General features: G+C 40.7%; 1 protein-coding gene across 1 annotated transcript; it reads left to right on the top strand.

Moving 5' to 3' along the window:
* Nucleotides 1–2,041: 2,041 nt before the first annotated feature.
* On the top strand, nucleotides 2,042–15,617 carry TRIM22 (tripartite motif containing 22). Its single transcript, XM_059409464.1, has 8 exons — nucleotides 2,042–2,205; nucleotides 7,017–7,488; nucleotides 8,063–8,158; nucleotides 8,801–9,031; nucleotides 11,692–11,714; nucleotides 12,912–13,012; nucleotides 13,512–13,538; nucleotides 13,789–15,617. The coding sequence occupies exons 2-8, from the start codon at nucleotides 7,078–7,080 to the stop codon at nucleotides 14,382–14,384; spliced, it is 1,485 nt and encodes a 494-aa protein (XP_059265447.1). The 5' UTR covers nucleotides 2,042–2,205; nucleotides 7,017–7,077; the 3' UTR covers nucleotides 14,385–15,617.
* The last annotated feature ends 2,896 nt before the right edge of the window (nucleotides 15,618–18,513 follow it).

Here is an 18,513-nt window from a genome sequence, read left to right as displayed (position 1 = left end):
AATACATTATATGTTAATAAAAAGAAAAATCATTCCCTGTGTTCAGCGCCTTGTAATAGAACTGAGACAAAAAGGAACATAGAAAATTCCCTTCCTGCCTTCATAAAACGTACTGTTGTTTGGGTACGGGGCTGCAGGAAGGATACTTGATGATAGGATCATAAGACAAAGGTGATTAAAAAATGCCAGCTTTCAGAATGTAATTTGTCCAAAATTTAGATGATTATGATTGCACTTGAAAAGCATCACACATTTATTCATTATTATGAAAAACTTACTTCAGTATGGCTCAGTAATTCTGCTTGCATGATTTTCAGTTCCTGCCTCATAGCTCTAAGTGATTCAAAAGGAGTTTCTAAGCCCCGATGACCTTACATTTCTGTGGGTTACAAACAATGCCAAAATATCTGTGCTTTAATTTTCCAAGCTGGGTTTCTCATTTGCCCTGCGGGGTCTCATGTTGGCTCATGTGTGAAGTTGCTGTGCTCTGCCATTCTGCCAGTCAGGGTCCATGGTGGAGCTTCCACCACCATGCAATTCCCCATCTAGAACATGTCATCAGAACAAGATAGATGATGGCACAAAAGTGCATGTAGGAAATACAAGATGTTCCAGTCTTGCCTCTGACTGAGATTAAAAGGTTAAATTTTTCCCAAAGGAAGTAAAGAAAGAAAAATTATGGAGGTGTGTTACTCAGTAAAAGATTATGCTTGAATACTGCCATGTATTAACCTCCATGTTCTCACCTGCCTCCTAGCTGTTGGGTTACAAGACACTGACTTGGTTCTACTATGGTTAATTTCTGCAAGTCTTCCTTTTCAGACCTGTCTGCATAAGAAATAGAAACTGGTAGTTAACTGGTATACTCCTAAGATTCAATGACATTTTAGAAAAATTTTCTCCATCGGCTCACACTGAAGAAACTTTTAAATTTGATTTTTACTATTCACAATGATGCCTGTGATGAATTCTAGAACCTAGGTGAGGTTCAGTGGGCTGAGGTCCAGAGCCGGTGACCAAGAAAGAATTCTTGAGACATCTTTGGTGCAAAATGGTGGTTTATTAAAGCACGGGACAGGACCCATGGTCAGGAAGAGCTGCTGCCCCGGGTTGTGAGGGATGGCAGGTTATGTACCCTGCTGTTGGGGGAAGGTGAGGGGAAGGAAGGTTTCAATGGAGTTTTCATATGCTAAAGAGGGCCTACAAAGGTGCCAGGAGGAGGCCTTGCCCTTTGTGGCTTGATCAATGTCGTCTTTAGGCCAGCCATTAACATCAAGATAGTTAGTTGGGAGATTCTTGGTGGGGTGTTATGATCCTGCTATCATTTACATTCCCTTCTACCTCAGCCTCCTCCAGTTTCATTTATGATGGGGAGGGAGACATTAGGGCTTGAGGAATGGAGAGTTATTTGCTTCTGGAAATTTGTGCTATTGATAAGGCATCCTCCCTGTTTGTAGATCTCCAGGACATTTGTAGAGCAAGGGAGATTCCTGTCTTGCAGGATTGTGATCTCTGCAAGTTAACTATTTGTTTGTTTATTGTTTATGGCAGTCAGGGGTAACTGAGGAATGCTACACATATTACTGAGGGGGAGCAGATGGAGAGGGGGTGCAAAGTGCCAGCCCTTGCTCTGTCTTCAGCCAGACTCCTGCTCCCTCATCACCTGCTAATAGTAACTATGTCTGCCCATATTTACAGAGCTTTATGACTGATTGTCTTTCCCGTTGCAGTCTGCATTGCAAGAGTTCAGGCACCAAGCCTTTCCAGATGATTATTTTATCTTTCCTGGCTTGACTGGGGCTTGAATATAGCATAAGCTCAACAAATAATTATAGGATTGAACTGAAATGCTGAGTATTCAGGCTGTATCATTTTACTTCTCATTGTTTTCTTACTCAAATATTCATGCTGGAGTAAGCTGGGGTAGGAGTAAGAATGTAGTGACTGGATGCCTGGCTGGTGCAGGTCCTAGAACACACCCTTTTCTGACACCCTTGTGGTGTCTTCTCGCTGCTATTTTTTAAGTTTCCATTCTGCTTCCTTTCTTTCATTTCCCCTTCTCAGATTTTAAGTTTCATTTCTACCCAGTTCCTAAACAGAAACTTCCTTGTTTTCAGTTATCAGTTTTCTGGCTTGGTGAATCAGTCTTGCCCATACCTGTTTCTGAACTCCACGGAGCGAAGACTTCTCCACTTCAGCCTAAAGGTCTGTGGGGCAGTTTGTGAAGGCAAAGGGCAGGAAGTTTGGGAGGAACAGAGTGAATGTATTTGGATGAATTTAATTTGTGGTTCTGAAGCTGCTCTTAAAGGAGAGAGACTGCTTGTATGTTTTCTGCAGAAGAGAGATATATTGAGTTTGGGGATGGCATGACAGCTGAAAAAGGAAGACTTAAGAACACTGAGACCCTTGTTTGCTTCTTGGAGGGATCATCATTATTTCTTAGGCTGAATTACTCTCATCTTCTTTCTATTCTGAGGTTTTGACTTTTCTACCTTGCTAAGGTGAGCCAGAGTAACTTTTTTTTCAGAAATAGAAAAATCTTTCTTTTTTTCTTTTCCTCCAGTGAAGTGTGTGAGATGGGGCCCTGTTTTCCCTTTTCATAAAAGCCCAAGCTCCGGGGCGCCAGGGTGGCTCAGTGGGTTAAAGCCTCTGCCTTAGGCTCAGGTCATGATCTCAGCATCCTGGAATTGAGCCCTGCATAGGGCTTTCTGCTCAACAGGGAGCCTGCTTCCCCATCTCTCTCTCTGCCTGCCTCTATGTCTACTTGCCATCTCCCTCTCTGTCAAATAAATAAATAAAATCTTAAAAAAAAAAAAAAAAAGCCCTAGCTCCTTGAGAGAGCCAGTAGAGACAAGAGTCCTTATCTGGACTTGTGGGAGGGAAAGGAATCTTAGGGCCTGTGCCAAGGAGAAGACACTCTTGTAACTCCTCCTGATGAAGTTCTAGAACCTAGGTGAGGTTTGGTGGGCTGAGGTCCGGAGCCGATGACCAAGAAAGAATTCTTGAGACATCTTTGGTGCAAAATGGTGGTTTATTAAAGCACGGGACAGGACCCGTGGTCAGGAAGAGCTGCTGCCCAGGGTTGTGAGGGATGGCAGGTTAAGTACCCTGCTGTTGGGGGAAGGTGAGGGGAAGGAAGGTTTCAGTGGAGTTTTCATATGCTAAAGAGGGCCTACAAGGTGCCAGGATGTTCCAGGCCTGCCAGAGGCCTTGCCCTTGCTGCTGGATCAATGTTGTCTTTAGACCAGCCATTAACATTAAGATAGTTGGGAGACTTTTTGGTAGGGTGTCACAATCCTGCTATCAATCGTCTTTGTTAGTGAGATTTAGAACATTTGTAAGCCAAGGGAGACTCCTGTCTAGCAGGATTGTGAGCTCTGCAAGTTAACCATTTGCTTATTGTTCATGGCAGTCAGGGCTGCCTGAGGGATGCTACACTTATGGAGGGGAAAGGGTGAAGAGGGGGTGCAAGGCGCCAGCTCTTGCTTTGTCCTCAGCCAGCCTCCTGCTCCCTCATCACTCCTATTACTCTTCTTGTACTGATAATTTCTGAAAAGTTGTCCAGAACTTTCCTGATAAATCACCACTTTTGGTTAGCCTGATGAGAGAGGTTGAATGATCAGACTGATGTCCACCTCTCCAGCTCCCACACAATCACTTGTCTCTCTGGGGCTCCAGATGCAGGGAATTTGTTCTCTTCTGAGTGAACATAGCTTACTCTCACCTCAGCAGCACCCGACGACACTCTGATGTCCACTCCTGATTTAGAACTTGTCCTCCATCATCTTAGACATACTTTTCCATTGCTAAACTCCTTACTTTTCCATTGCTAAACTCCTCACTCCATTTTCTCTGCACAGAGCTAAGGAAAGGAGTCGGTAATTTCTCAGAAAGGACTCCATCTTAATCTTACCTCTGAACACCTTGTATCATATCTCTGTGTTACATAATATTTTGATGTGTACTTTCCTTTCTTCTCTCTTTTCAAAAGTCATTGGTCTGTCTCTTACATCTAGACAAGTTTCATATCTGGTGCTTATTAATTGTTTACTCAGGGGGCTAGTACAGTGTCCAATGGATGGGAGAAAATGGGCTTTAAATTTTTTAAAATACTTTTGATTAAATTCACAAGAGCAAAAGCATATAACTGTGATGAAAAAAAAATTGTATTAACACCTACTGAACAGTCAGTAAATATTAAGCATCTATAAAGGATTATAATCTGGGTGAGTGGAGAGAAAGTAAACAAATAACAAATGAATGATGCAGTATAAGAAAAGACAAAAATAAAGAAATAATAGCATTAAAAAAGGAAAAAGACCCATCACAGGGCTTAGTATTTATGGTGTACCCTGGTAAAGTGCTTTGTAGGTTTTTTTTTTTTTTTTAACTATTATTATGTTTGTTTAGCCAACATACAGTACATCATGAATATTTGATTCAGTGATTCACTAGTCACAGGTAACACCAGTGCAGGCTTTGCATTTTAAAATAGTTTTCAGGCTAGGTCTCAGTGTGGGAAGGTGATTTTCAGCTGAGTTTTCAAGGAATTGATGGATTTAAGATAGATTTTTTCCCCCCCGGAGTGATCAAGGAACGCATAAGGCAGCCAGTGTGGGTGGGGAAGGAGTAGGAGCTGGGCTGAGGGGATGACGCAACAGAGGGAATGTATAATGTGGACCTACATTGACCATGATAAAGAGTGACTCAAATTGAACGACATGTATTTGACTGGAGAAATAGTAAGATTAATGGATGCTTAAAAAAAAAATCATTCTTGCTGGTGGTGTGAACAGTGATGAGAGCAGATTGTATGAGATGAATGACAGTATCAGGGAAACTGGTGGGGGACCTTTTCCTGGAATTCAGGTAAAAGACTCAGGTGGATAAGATCTAATTTGAGACAGACAAGGATGAGCCTACCATACCTTATGAACTCTAAAAGAATGATCTGTAGGTCATTTGATTCTATTTCTACATTTGAAGAAAGGGAGTACTCTTATTTCTCAAGGATTTTTATATAAGGGATAAATAGATCTAAGTGATTTGTAAATTGCAACTGATTATAAAATTGTTAGTGATGAAATTACCTCCTGATTGTGGCCCTTGCTGTGTCTGTAGGTGTCTCTGGGGATTGAATTTAAGGACATGGAAAGGCTCTGGGTGGAACAGGTGAATTGGGAGATAAATTCTTCTGGACCATTAGAGAACTGCTAATAGATAGAAAGAAAAGATGAAAAGCTGATGAGAAAGGTCTAAGCATGTACAGAGGGATGAGGAGAAGTCTAACTTTATATATTCATGACACTGTATTCCTGTGTATGATGCACTGTTCTAGGTATTGAGGCTCCATCAGTGCACAAAACCATGCCTGATGTATGCATGGATTGCTTTTTAGGAGGAAGAGGCAGACATTTAAAGATGCTATGTATTACATAGCAAAAATAAGAGAAATATAGCAAATATACAGCAAGCAATAGTATCAGCAGTTTTGCTATAGAGAAGTCAAAGCAGGTCCTGATAAGAGGGCTGAAGAAGAGATTGATGAAACCAAAGAGTGAGTCATGCTGAGATGGGAGAGCGGTTCCCTGCAGAGGGACAAGCAAGTGCAAAGTTTCTCTGAGGCAGCAGTGGCTTTTGTACTTTTGACTTCAAGAAACTGGAAAGAAAGGCAGGTTAGATGAAGCTCAATAGCAGTCTCCTAGGTGAAAGAATTCAGTCTCAAAAGATCACATTATAATTCTACTTATGCAAATTGACCAGAAAAGGCAAATCTATAAAAACATATGATCAATGGTTCCCCAAGGCTCAGGTTCAGAATGGGGATGACCGCTAATGGCACTCAGTTGGTTTTCAAGTGAAAACCATGTTTCAGAACATGGAAATGTTCTGAAATTGGACTGTGGGGAAAGTTATACAGTTCCCTAAGTTTGCTAGAATCATTGTATTGTACCCTTAAAATCAACGCATTTGATTTAAACATAACTTGATAAAGTTGTTTTTATTTTTGTTTTTTTTTTGGTTGGTGAATTAACATTTAAAAAAAATTAATTTTTTAATAAACATATGATGTATTATTAACTCCAGGGGTATAGGCCTATGAATCACCAGGTTTACACAGTTCACAGTACTCACATAGCACATACCTTCCCCAATGTCCATAAACCGCCCCCATCCCCCACAACCCTCAGTTTGTTTTGGGAGATTAGGAGTCTCTTATGGTTTGTCTCCCTCCCGATCCCATCTTGTTTCATTTATTACCTTCCTACCCTCCAAACTCCCCACGTTGCTTCTCTACTTCCTCATATCAGGGAGATCATATTATAATTATCTTTCTCCGATTGACAATAAAGTTGTTTTTAAAAGGTGAGTCATGCTAAACCCTAAGAGACTCAACCTCACAAAGCAAACTGAGGATTGCAGGGGGGTGGGAGGGTAGGGATAGGGTGGCTGGGTTGTGGACATTGGAGAGAGTATGGGCTATTTTGAGTGCTGTGAAATGTGTAAGCCTGATGATTCACAGACCCCTGGGGCAAATAATACATTATATGTTAATTAAAAAAAAAAAAAAGGTGAATCATGCAAATATCAGGGGTCGGATCACCCACACAGGAGAAGAACAGTGCAAAAACCCAGGGGCCATAGTGGATTTAGTATATTTAACAGAGAGGATGTGTTTGGGGTGGGGAAAAAAAGACAGAAAAAAATTGATGGGTTACACAAGATTCTTGGTAGGAAGGGCTTCAATACCAGGAGGAGAAGAGAAACTAGCAAGCTTGCCCTGGTGGGGTGAAATTTGTCATGTAACATTAAATGAGAGGAAAGTGTTTGCAATTATTACTAAGAGCCCTTTTCATTCTGATACTGACCTATTCCTCTTGTTTGTTTTCTTTCCTTTATTGTATATTCCTTTATTGTATATTAATGTTTTGCCCATTCTGAATCTCTACATAATCAGTATCCTTTCTATTTCTGCCTTTCTTATCATGCTGCTTTCAACATTCTCTGCCCTGCAGGAGTCTGTGAGCAAGACAGGACTGCACTGTCAGGACAAGAAGAAAGGAGGGGAGCACTGCAATGAATTTTCCAGCACAGATGAACATACAGATGGAAGTGACCTGCCCCATCTGCCTGGATCTTCTGACAATGCCCCTGAGTCTGGACTGTGGCCACAGCTTCTGCCAAGCTTGCATCACTGCAAAGAGTCAGGATTCAGGGGTCCACCAAGGAGGGGAAAGCAACTGCCCAGTGTGCCAGTGCAAATACCAGTTTTGGAATCTCCGACCTAATCAGCCCCTGGCCAACATAGTGAAGAAAGTCAAAGAGAACATGAGCCCATGGCAGAAAAAGCTCTGTGAGCACCATGGAGAAAAACTCCTGATCTTCTGTAAGGAGGATGGGAAGTTAATTTGCCAGCACTGTGCCCAGTCTCTGGAGCACAGTGGTCATCAAATATTCTTCATGGAGAAGGTGGCCAAGAACTATCAGGTAGGCCCAAAGGAGAAAGTAGATGTGGCAGAAAATTACCTCAAGTGAATCCTTCACTTTTTAAAATTATTTTCTTCCCTTTGTCATCGTAGAACTGAGCTCTGCAATCTCTTTCCATATCCTTGTTTAGCTTCTGAGATTTAAAGGAAATTTTTGTGCACTCTATTTTTTTTTTTATCAGAAATAAGTCTAGGCTACAAAGAGAAGTTGGATGAATGGAGAAATACTCCCCAAGATGAATCTGATTTCTCCTTTGAGCAGAAGGGTTTCTGGAGAACATGGTTGGTTGGATGAGGGGAACCTGTCAATGAGATGAAAGGACTTTCCTTGCTGCAGGATCAATTCTTCCTCTCGGAAGAGAGAGATTCAGGTTACTCTTGATCAAGGGATGGTCGCTTGCATCATCCAGGGATGCAGAGTATATTAACCTCTTCAGATTTTTGTCTACATCTTAGATTCTAATCACCAGTTTCATTTCTGTAACCTGTTCTCTTCTGAGATGAGTCTGATTTCTTCCCTCTATCCAGGTGCTATAAAAGCTCATAGCTTAACTCTGGTGATTCTTTTCTCACAGGAAAAGCTCCAGGCAGCACTGAAGAAACTGAGGAAGGAGCAGCCGAAAATGGAGGAGTTGGAAGCTACCATCAGAGAGGAGAAAGCTTCCTGGAAGGCAGGAAGAGATATTTCCTGAGGGAGTACTGAGACAGAAAACTGGCAGCACCTCAGTCCAGTCACAAGGAGGCCTCTTCCTCTTTGTTACCTCAGATTAATGAGTTTGGGGGCTTCTCAACTGGTCCTGATTTCGCTCCTTTCCTGTTGAGGGTTGGGTACCAGAGAGGATACATATCACAAGTGAAACCAAATATTTGGAGGTGAAGACATGGGGGAAAGCAATGTAAAAATGACTCATGAATCCCATGTCCAGTATCCATCATCATGTCTGAGGCACGAATACTTCCAGAAAACACACCAAGGAAAGCCCTGTGTTCCCTATTTAGGAGCTGTGGGTGGAAAGGGTTCCTAGGCAGTGTGGCATGATTACCCAGGACAGGTGTCTGCAATCCTAGCCTCATCCAGGTGTTGCTTTGTGTCTCGGGGTGGGCCTCGTTAAAGCAGACTTTAATATATTCCTTTGGGAGAAACTCAGGAGAAAAGAGTTGGGAAATGGTTTTCTCAGTAGTTGTTCTCTGACTGTTCCCTTCTCTTTGAGAAGTCCCTGAAGAAAATAGTTCTTGTCTTGGCACCCAGGCCCAGATAATGTAAGCTCTTGGCCAGACAGACTGACTGCCTCTTTCTCTTCTCATCCCCAAAGAATCATATGCAGACTGAGAGACAAAGGATTCTGAAAGGGTTTAATGACATGAGAGCGACCCTGGACAGCGAGGAGAAGAGGGTGCTACAAAAGCTGGAGGAAGATGAAGTGAATGTGCTGGATAACTTGGTAGTGGCCAGAGACCAACTGGCCCAGCAGAAGCAGTGCTTAAGGGAGCTCATCTCAGATATTGAACATCAGATATGGGGGTCATCAGTAGACACAGTGCAGGTAAGGCTTGGGTTGGAGCTCCACATGATGAGATTCAGGGTAAACAGAGAGAGAATATTTTCTTCTCTGCTGGGTCCCCAAACTTGCTTCCTCATGGCGACATTCAAGGCTCTTGGGCCCCTCAGTATACCTTCTGTGTCATTTCAAGGGTCATAGGGATAATTCAAAGTATGAATGACAAAGGAAATTGCCATTGTTTGTAATTTATGAAAGGCAGTGCAAAAAATTTGGAGAGAAATTCTTTATAAGCTCCCATTATCTGTCTTCTTGCATTTGTAAGGCATCTCTTCACTAAGTTTAATCAAATACCACAAATCTTTGTTTATGTTTGATTTTCTTGTTGTTGTTGAGTCCAGACTGTGCAAAACCTGTGGTTTTGATTTGCATTTCCAAGTGTAGACCAATAATGTTGAACATCTTTCCATGCGGTTTATTGGAGATTTGTATATCTTCTTTGGAGAAATATCTATTCAAATTCTTTCCCCATTTTTCCAATTGGGTTGTTTGCTTTTTATTGTTGAGTTGTAGAAGTTTGTTGTATGTTCTCTATACTAATACCTTATCAGATATATGATTTGCAAATATCTTATCCCTTTTTGTACATTGTATCTTTACTGTCTTCCTGGTGTTCTTTGATGCACAGAAATTTTTAACTTTGGTGTGGTCCAACTTAATTATTTTTCTTTTATTCCCTGTCCTTTTCTTCCTGTCATATCCAAGAAATCATTACAGATCCAATATTGTGAAGATTTTTCTTTTTCTTTTCTTCAGTGTTATACTTTCAGATCTTAAGTTTAGATCTTTAATTGCTCTTACATCATAATTTATATGTGATATTAGTCATCCATGTTTAATATTATTGTAACTGTTGTATTATATTCAGCCTTTTTAGGGAGAAATAATTTGGTAAAAAGGGTGAGGAGATGACAGTGAAGAAATGGGTTGTATGGGACATCTGTCCAATCTTAATTCAATTAATTCTTTTTTTTTTTTCTTGGTAACAACCTCTTGATTGACCCATTAAGAACCATCCTCATCCTCAGTCCATGGAGTTGGTTAGGGTTTATAAAATCGGTAGCATCAGGCATGTATGTGTCTCTCAATTCTAGGTAAATCAGAATATGAGATTCCCATATGCTTACCAATGATGCAGTACTTATTTTAAGATAGGGACCTGACCCAATTTAGGTCAATGATTTTTATGCCTTAGAATTTTACTATCATGACTAGAAAGAGAAGTTCCCTTTTTCAGCAAGTAATATATCAGATATTATCATTTAAAGCAGGAGATTCAAGTTGATTCCATATAGAGTCTATAAAGAAAGCCAATATTGCAGGTGGAAAATAGAATTTGAGAAGAAAAGATTCGGATGACAAAATTTTCATTTAAAAACCTAGCTATGACTAAAGTTACACCTGCCCCAGAATTTATTCTTCTTTTCTTTTTTTCTATTTTATTTTATTTTATTTCTTTTTAGTGTTGCAGCATTCATTGTTTATGCATCATACCCAGTGCTCCATGCAATATGATTCTTCTTTCTTTTAACTTTAAACCGGTTTTAGTCATATACAATAACAAAAAAAAAAAAAAAGCCTAATACAGAGAATAAAACTTTATCTGAGGACCTAGAGCCAACTGATGGTCAAGACTTTGTTGGTATAAATGGGTTAGGCTGGAGAGAGGGAAACCAAATATATTGGTACATTTCTGTTCAACAAATTAGGCAAATAACGGCTATGCTGGGAATAAAAAGATGGCTAAAAGATTTTGAGGATATAAGCTGGACTGGCTTAATACAATATTAGAATTCAGAGTAGACTTTTAAAGTTTCTAAAGCCGTGACTGAGTAGACATTGGTATCATTTTGGACAGTGGGATGTAAATAGTTGGGAAATAGTAACCTACATTTTAGACTTCCTAGGGTTCTGGTTCCTGTGGCTTATTTCATGCTTAAAAACTGAAGAGAGTAACTGTCGGCAATATAGAGGACATATATAGAATGAGTAGAGGGAAGCCAGAGAAACATTTGTTTGAAGTTCTTTATTACTTGTACCTGCAGTGAAAGAAAATATACTTTTGGAGAACTATAATTATTAATTTATCATCTTTGACTCTCCAGAGCCTGGAATGATATCTGGCTAATATGGGTTTCACCTTTATTTCTCTCTAGAATACATAAAAGCATGATGAATTAATGAGGTCTCCTCATGAATGTATTTTTTGTAATGTCAAAGTCTCTTATCTACTTGTTAAATGTATCACACCTCCAAGTACTCGAAATCATCTTTCTAACACCCTTACATGAGCCCTTGGGATGGTTGATCTCAGTCTTATCTCTATATTTTGTTCTTCATACTCTGATAATCTATTTATTCACCTCATACCAAGGAGCTTTAGGGGTCTAAGGTGGAGAAAACTTTTTAATTTAGGAGATCTTATAACTCTTGGAGGGTTGTCAGACAAAATACAGGATGCATAATTAAATTTTAATTTCAGATAAATAATAAGTTGTTTTCTTATAGTAGAAGGGCATTCTGGTATCCTAAATATTACAAGTATACTTAAACTAAAGTATCTTAAATTAAATTTTAATTAGCCATTTTTATTTTCTAAATATGGCAATCCTATACATGACTCATGTTTTCTCTCTTCTCCCCAGGATATGATTAATGTCATGAAAAGGTATGTGTAGGAGACCAGGTATGGTCCTTTTTTTATGTGAAGACAGAATTATAGCCATAAGAGTTATTGGGATCAATCAGAATTAAAAAAAAAAAAAAAGTCACCGAGCTGGGGAATTTGGGAATTATATCATTACAAATTTTTGATCACGGATGAAGATTTTCAGTGGAATTGGGGTGGTGGGAGGTCACAGAGCTAGGGCCAACGAGATCATGGTTTCACTCATTCTGGTCAAACCTGTCTCCGCTGCAGTTTGTTTCCATATTTCATGGGTGCCTATCTTATTTCAGAGAAGACCCTATCCTCCCTCTGCCAAGCCCCCAAATTTTCCACAAGGACAGCTCCTCTGCATTTATTTTCTTCCTGATATTAGAAGAAACAAGGTCTTTCTAGTGGTTTTATTTGCACTTCCAAAAAAAAAGTCTCTAGTCTTGGAGAACAGTGGCTTCATCCTAATGCCAATAATTAATCTCTTCTTGCTTACATACATTAACATCTTGTAGAAAATACATTTTTCTGTCTAATGTTGCCTACCCACTTGGCGACATCAAGGTCTTCCTAAACACATGAAATTCAGACCACCATTCATTTGGTTGTCATATCTTCTTCTTTTCCAGATGTTTGTAATGTTTCCCCAGAGAATATAACCTTAAATATTATTTATTATCTGGACATCTGTACTGGGATAAAAGGCTTTGGAGACCCTTCACACTTTTAATACAGGAGCTCCATACTTGATAACCTAAATCCTTCTGTAGCCAAGCTCTGGAGCTTCTTACTGATCACATGTCTGGGAACTCACATCTCTGGCCTGTCCCTGGTAGAACCATTACATGGCAATGACTTCTTTGTATATCAAATACTTTTTTTAGAAGTATCAACACCTCTTAAAGGCACCATTATTTCATCTAGCTTTATTATGAAAAGACAGAGTATGTGGTTAATTTTTCCATTTTAGGAGGAAGAACATGAGTTTCTTTGAGGTGAAGACCCTCTGAAGATCACACAGAGGGTAAATGGAAAGGTAGACATGAGCATATTCCCTCTGGTTGCAGCATCAGGGGTCTCCCCAAACCCTCTTCCCCAGATCTCCAGTGGAGGAGATTCAAGTGCATCAGTGGAGCAAAAAGTAAGGGAAACGGTCTTGCCGAGACTTAAGGTCAGAAGTATGGGGTGATCAATTTTTGTCTTCTCTAGGAGTGAGAGGTGGACCTTGAAGAAGCCAAATATTGTTTCCAAGAAACTGAAGAGTACATTCCGAATTCCAGATCTGAGTGGGATGCTGCAAGTGTTTAAAGGTAAGGGGAATCAGAGGAAGGTTGTAGGTGTGGAATTCTTGTAGTATCAAGCAAAATAAGGCACAATAAGGGGGAGGATGTTTTTAGATGGAAGAAGATGGAGGCCTGAGAAGGAGAGCTAGATCTCTCTTTTTTTTTTTAAAGATTTTATTTATTTATTTGACAGAGAGAAATCACAAGTAGATGGACAGGCAGGCAGAGAGAGAGGGAAGCAGGCTCTCCGCTGAGCAGAGAGCCCGATGCGGGACTCGATCCCAGGACTCTGAGATCACGACCTGAGCCGAAGGCAGCGGCTTAACCCACTGAGCCACCCAGGCGCCCCGGAGAGCTAGATCTCTTATGCTGAAAGACCTAAGGGGGAATGGGCAAGGTGTCTGGTTCATTCACCAGTTCATAGCCTCACAGAACTCCCCTCCCTACCCTCATCCTAGTGAGAAGATAGGTATCAGTATTTACTCCTTTGTTTCTAAGAACATCATTGAAACTTTTGTCATTTCAGAGCTGACAGAGGTCCAACGCTACTGGGGTAAGAAGGAGTTACAGGTTCTTCAAATCACCATATTATGATCCCTTTTTAGACATCGTGGGTACTATGAGGTCCTGTGGTCTTAGCCTCATGTATTCCTCCCCAAACATATGACAGTTCATAAGTGTTTTACTCATCTCTGACCCACCACATAAGTTCCCCCCAGTCCATTCCTTACATCCTCCCTCACAATGTCACAAGACACACCTACTCCATATCCATCACCTGACCCTCTCATTTTTTCTTACAGTGGATGTGTTGCTGAAGCCAGTCAATGCTATTTCGAATATTGCCATTTCTGCTGATAAAAGACAAATGACAACTGTGCACAACTTCTCTCTTAAAAATGTATTTATATGTGATTTCTCTGCTTTTGATGTCTTGGGCTACCAACATTTTTCCTCAGGGAAGTATTACTGGGAAGTAGATGTGTCTGAAAAGATTGCCTGGATCCTTGGGGTGTACAGTAAAGCAAGAAACCTCAAGAGAAAAGAGAGTTCTGGGTTTGTTTTTGATCCAAATGTAAATCGTCCAGATGTTTACTCCAGATACAAACCTCAGTTTGGCTACTGGGTTATTGGTTTACAGAATGAATCTGAGTATAAGGTCTTTGAGGAGACTTCCACCTCTGATCCCAGGATCTTGACTCTTTTCATACCTGTTCCTCCCTGTCGTATTGGGGTTTTCCTTGACTATGAAGCACGTGTTGTCTCATTTTTCAATGTCACAAACCATGGGTCACTCATCTACAGGTTTTCTAATTGTCAGTTTTCTCATGCTGCTTATCCATATTTCAATCCTTGGAATTGTCAACGCCCCATAACCTTGTGCCCACCGAGTTCCTAAACTTTCTCAGTCCCTCACCCACTTCTGTGTAGCACCCCTTGTCCTGGGGTTCATCTACAACTGAGCTCATCTGCACCATTCTGAACATGTCTTCCTTCTTTTCTCCATCTTTCATTTTAGAATGTTTTTGAGATAGTCTGCTAGGACTGCTGTCACAAAATACCACAGAATGGGAGGCTCAAACAACAGAAATTTCTTGTCTCACAGTTCTGAAGGCTGGAAGTCTAAGACCAAGGTGTCAGCAGAGTTGGTTTTTCCTGAGGGCTGTGAGGGAAGATTATATTCCTCACCTTGTAGACACCTATCTTCTCATCTTCCCAATATGTATTTTTATGTTCCCAAATCTCTTTTTCTAAGGACACCAGTCAGATTGGAAAAGGACCCACCCTAATTACATCATTTTAATTTAGTCACCCCTGTAAAGAACCTATTTCCAAAAAGTCACATTCTCAAGTATTGGGGGTTAGGATTGTAACACAGGAATTTGGGTGGAACACAAGTCAACTCAACAGTCTTTTATACATCCCTACCATGCAGTGAAAGCTTGAGGTTTTCCTTCCTAATATTTTGTCTTCATTAGGGGAGAATGCTTTCTTTTTCCTTATTAGTTTTTGCTTAGTATTAGGAGAGAATGCTTATTTGCAAAGGGAACACATCTAATCCCTTTTATAGAAAGAGCAGTATTGCTGTACCTCCTCGGACATCTCCTTTCCACATTCCCTCTGCTTAAGGGAATTAACAAAGGAAAAATTATAAATTCTATCCAAGTGCATAGGGCATAGAACAGTGCATAGGAATCTGTCACTAGGTAATAAATCCTTCAGAGTGTGTTGCTTTACCAATAACACCCCTTTATGTATCACAGAGTTAAAGCAGAAGTGCATAAGTAAAATATATAGTAAGAGTAGATTTTTGGTACTCAGAGTTTCTAAGGTCAAATCTTGTCTCTTTACTTATAAGCTGTGTAAATTTGAACAAGTCTCTTAGCACCTCTTGCTCTCATTTTCCTAAAAAAAAAAAAAAAAAAAAAAAATTGATGTTAAAGATTGTACCTATTTCGTAGAGTCACATTGAGAAATCAAATTTTATTAGAGGTGAAGCACTTACCTCAGAGTCTTATATGTAAGAATAAATATCTGTTACTGCTGGAAAAATACAAGCTGTATCGATGAGAATTTTGTTTGTTTGTTTGTTTGTGTTTGGTCTTGCTTTAATAAATGATAATTGACTCTATTGAAGTCTCATTTCTCAGGTCCCCAAATCCCATGCGGACAGTATGAGTTTTCATGATGTGTCCTATAGAGAGGGTCAGGACTAGGCTCATCTGTGCTTATGAGAGACAGCCTTCCGGTGCTCAGTCTTTGTCCTCATGGTGCAAACCATGAATAGGCCACTGCATTTACCTCCCTCTGCACCTTTCCCCTGCTTCTCTGCCTTCTCTCACTTCTCCTTCTCCCCCACTTCCCCTCTCCTCCTCCTCCTTCTCCCTTCTCACCCCCTTTCTCTTTTCCCCTTTCCCCATTACCTCCTTCTCCCCCTACTCCTTCTCCCTCTTCTATTCCTTCTCCCCCTTCTCCTCCTCCATCTTCTCCTCCTTCTCCTTCATTAGAGAATATGAATGAACGATAGAACTACCTAGAAGAGTGAAAACACAGATTGTTCTTTGAGAAGCACATTTTATAAATTAGGACAGGCTAGGCCACTATGCAAAATTTGAATCAAGATTTGCAGGACATGACAGAAAAATGAGAATCTTGGCCATGCTGGATGAAAATGAGTATGTCTGGCATGGGAGCAATGTCCATATCTTTGCATGTCTATCTATGTGGTGTACATATATACATATGGGTATATATACATAGAATCATTTGTGTAAATACATGAACATATATTAACGTTATCCTGGTTAATCCTAACAAATATCCTAAGAGGGAGAAATTTACATCAGGAGATTAAAATAATTTATAAACTGAAAAAAAAAAAAAAGGAGTTTATAAGCCATTAAAATTTTCTCCTATGTTCCAACAGCTAATGAGTAGGAGAGGCAGAATTAGTATCAGTTGTGTGTTACTCTCCTGTGCAACACACCACAGAGAAGGCAGCAGTCTGACTCCCAAGGTGTGGGGAAAAAGGGAGAGCCTGGAAATGTTACCTGTAGGGGAAGCTTGGTGAATCTTAGGGAAAACTGGAGGGGCCATGAAATGCAATTTGATATGCTCATTGCATCTAGCCTAAATGAGACAGAAGTAGGTCATGACCATAGACAATATTATGGTGAGCTTCTTCATGGTTAGCGTGTTACTGCAGATGACATGAAGAAAGTATCCCTGCCCTCTGTGTAGATGGTGAACATTGGCATTGGAGGTCCTAAGGCGGAACTCTGAAAACAGATCAAATTTTGTATAATGATGATATAGCTCCTTTGCGGCCCTTATCAAATTAAATAAGTTCTGTGGGATTCAATTTCTCCTGTATAAAATAAATAAAAATATTAAAACTTACCAGATGGGGATGTTATGGGATTTAAATACTAGGATATTTGCGATAACCTGCTGTTTTCTGGTACATAAGCAGTGCCCCAGAGTCATGCCAATTTGTGCTTTTTATTGGTTTCTTTTCTGACTTGATATAAATGATTTTAAGAAAGCACATTCATTCATTCTAAAATCATTAACTTTGCTCTATTTCAAGAAATAGAATAATTTGAGTAACAAAACACAGTCTTTCAAATTTCCTTCTATCGAGTTTTAAAGTAAATAATAGAGTATTGTAAAAATAACTTCATTCTCCTCATCTCCTATAATCATGGTAAGCCCCTTCAACTTAACATATTAGGTAAAAATGTATTCATATTCTCCTGGTTTGCAACAAACTAACACAAATTCACTGAGGGGCTTAACTTTTAGGTTTAAAAGAATGCACAGTTACTCTATCACAGTTTCTGTGGATCAGCAGTCTGGGCACAGTTTTCTGGGTTCTCTCCTTTAGCATCTCCCTGGGATGTGTACAAGGTGCTTCCTGAGATAACAGGCGAGAGCAGGGAATGGCCTAGATCTAAACTAACTTGGGATTTTGGAGCATTCAGTTCCTTGCACTTGCAAGACTGAGATCCTCAGCTTGTACAGAGGGTCCAAACTTCCATAGGAAACTCATAATGTGGCTGTTACTTCTTCAAGGCCAGCAGGAGAAAGACAGCACCTCTAGGGAGACAACCTTAGATAAAGTCACCTACCCACTGTAGTGATGGACCATCACCTTTACCACATTCCGCTGACCACAAGGAATTCACACATTCTGCCCTCTCTCTAGGGGAAGGGATTGCACAAAGTCATGAACACCAGGGGTCTCTTCAGCCAGAGGGGTTTGAAGACAGCTAGGTGAACTGTCTCCCAGCCACTGCCCAGTGTCCTCTGCCATGTGGGGACAGCCCATGGGTGTCCAGGAGCTGAATGACTGAACACAGGCCCCAGGCCCTGACAGGCACTCTGTGTGGGAGGCAGATGCTGATACTTCAGAACAAAAAGAGAGTGTAGAGTCCTTTGGAATCCATTCACCCAGCCGCCCTAAAAGTTGTAGGAGCCTTAATTAGATCCTCTCTGGAGGCAGGCGATGTTGCTTCAGTTTGGAATCATGAGAGGCACTGTGTGGCTGCCTGAGTGCAAGCCCTGTCCTTGCGAGGGCATTAGCGGCCCTGACAGCAGCTGCTGGCCCAGAAGAACACCAGCAGCAGCCAGTGCTCCCTGGCATGGCCAGCAAAGCATGGGGGAGGCTTGGACTCAGCTCACATCAGTCTGCCCCCTCTGTGCCACCTGCTTTCCAGTCCCTACCTGTGTCCCAATCCTGAGGGCCACCCCTGTGACTCATCCAGGGACCAGGCCTTCCTGTGGTCCCCAGGATGGTGGGAGGGCCTTGCCACTTTGCCTGCATGTTTCTGTTTTCAGATATCACCAAGACTAGGTGTTCAGTGGATGGCCCTCTGTCCCTAGTAAGGACCAGATCCTTTTGCCAAGGTTAGAACTCAATAGGAAGATTAAAGAGAATTGCATTTTTTAGGTATTTTATAGAGCCATGTACTGGTTACTGTGATCCCCGGCAGCAAAATGAAGGACAAACACAATAGTTTCTGATT

Source organism: Mustela nigripes, chromosome 1 (genome assembly GCF_022355385.1).
Source record: "Mustela nigripes isolate SB6536 chromosome 1, MUSNIG.SB6536, whole genome shotgun sequence".
Taxonomy (NCBI): Eukaryota; Metazoa; Chordata; class Mammalia; order Carnivora; family Mustelidae; genus Mustela; species Mustela nigripes.
The sequence above is the reverse complement of the archived record's forward strand: the minus strand, read 5'-3'. Positions and strand labels throughout refer to the sequence as shown.

Coding starts and splice junctions, on each gene's coding strand:
- TRIM22 (XM_059409464.1), top strand. CDS start 7,078: ATGAATTTTCCAGCACAGATGAACATACAGATGGAAGTGACCTGCCCC. Junction 9,032..11,691: donor CATCAGTAGACACAGTGCAG/GTAAGGCTTGGG, acceptor TCTTCTCCCCAG/GATATGATTAATGTCATGAA. Junction 13,539..13,788: donor AGAGGTCCAACGCTACTGGG/GTAAGAAGGAGT, acceptor TTTTTCTTACAG/TGGATGTGTTGCTGAAGCCA.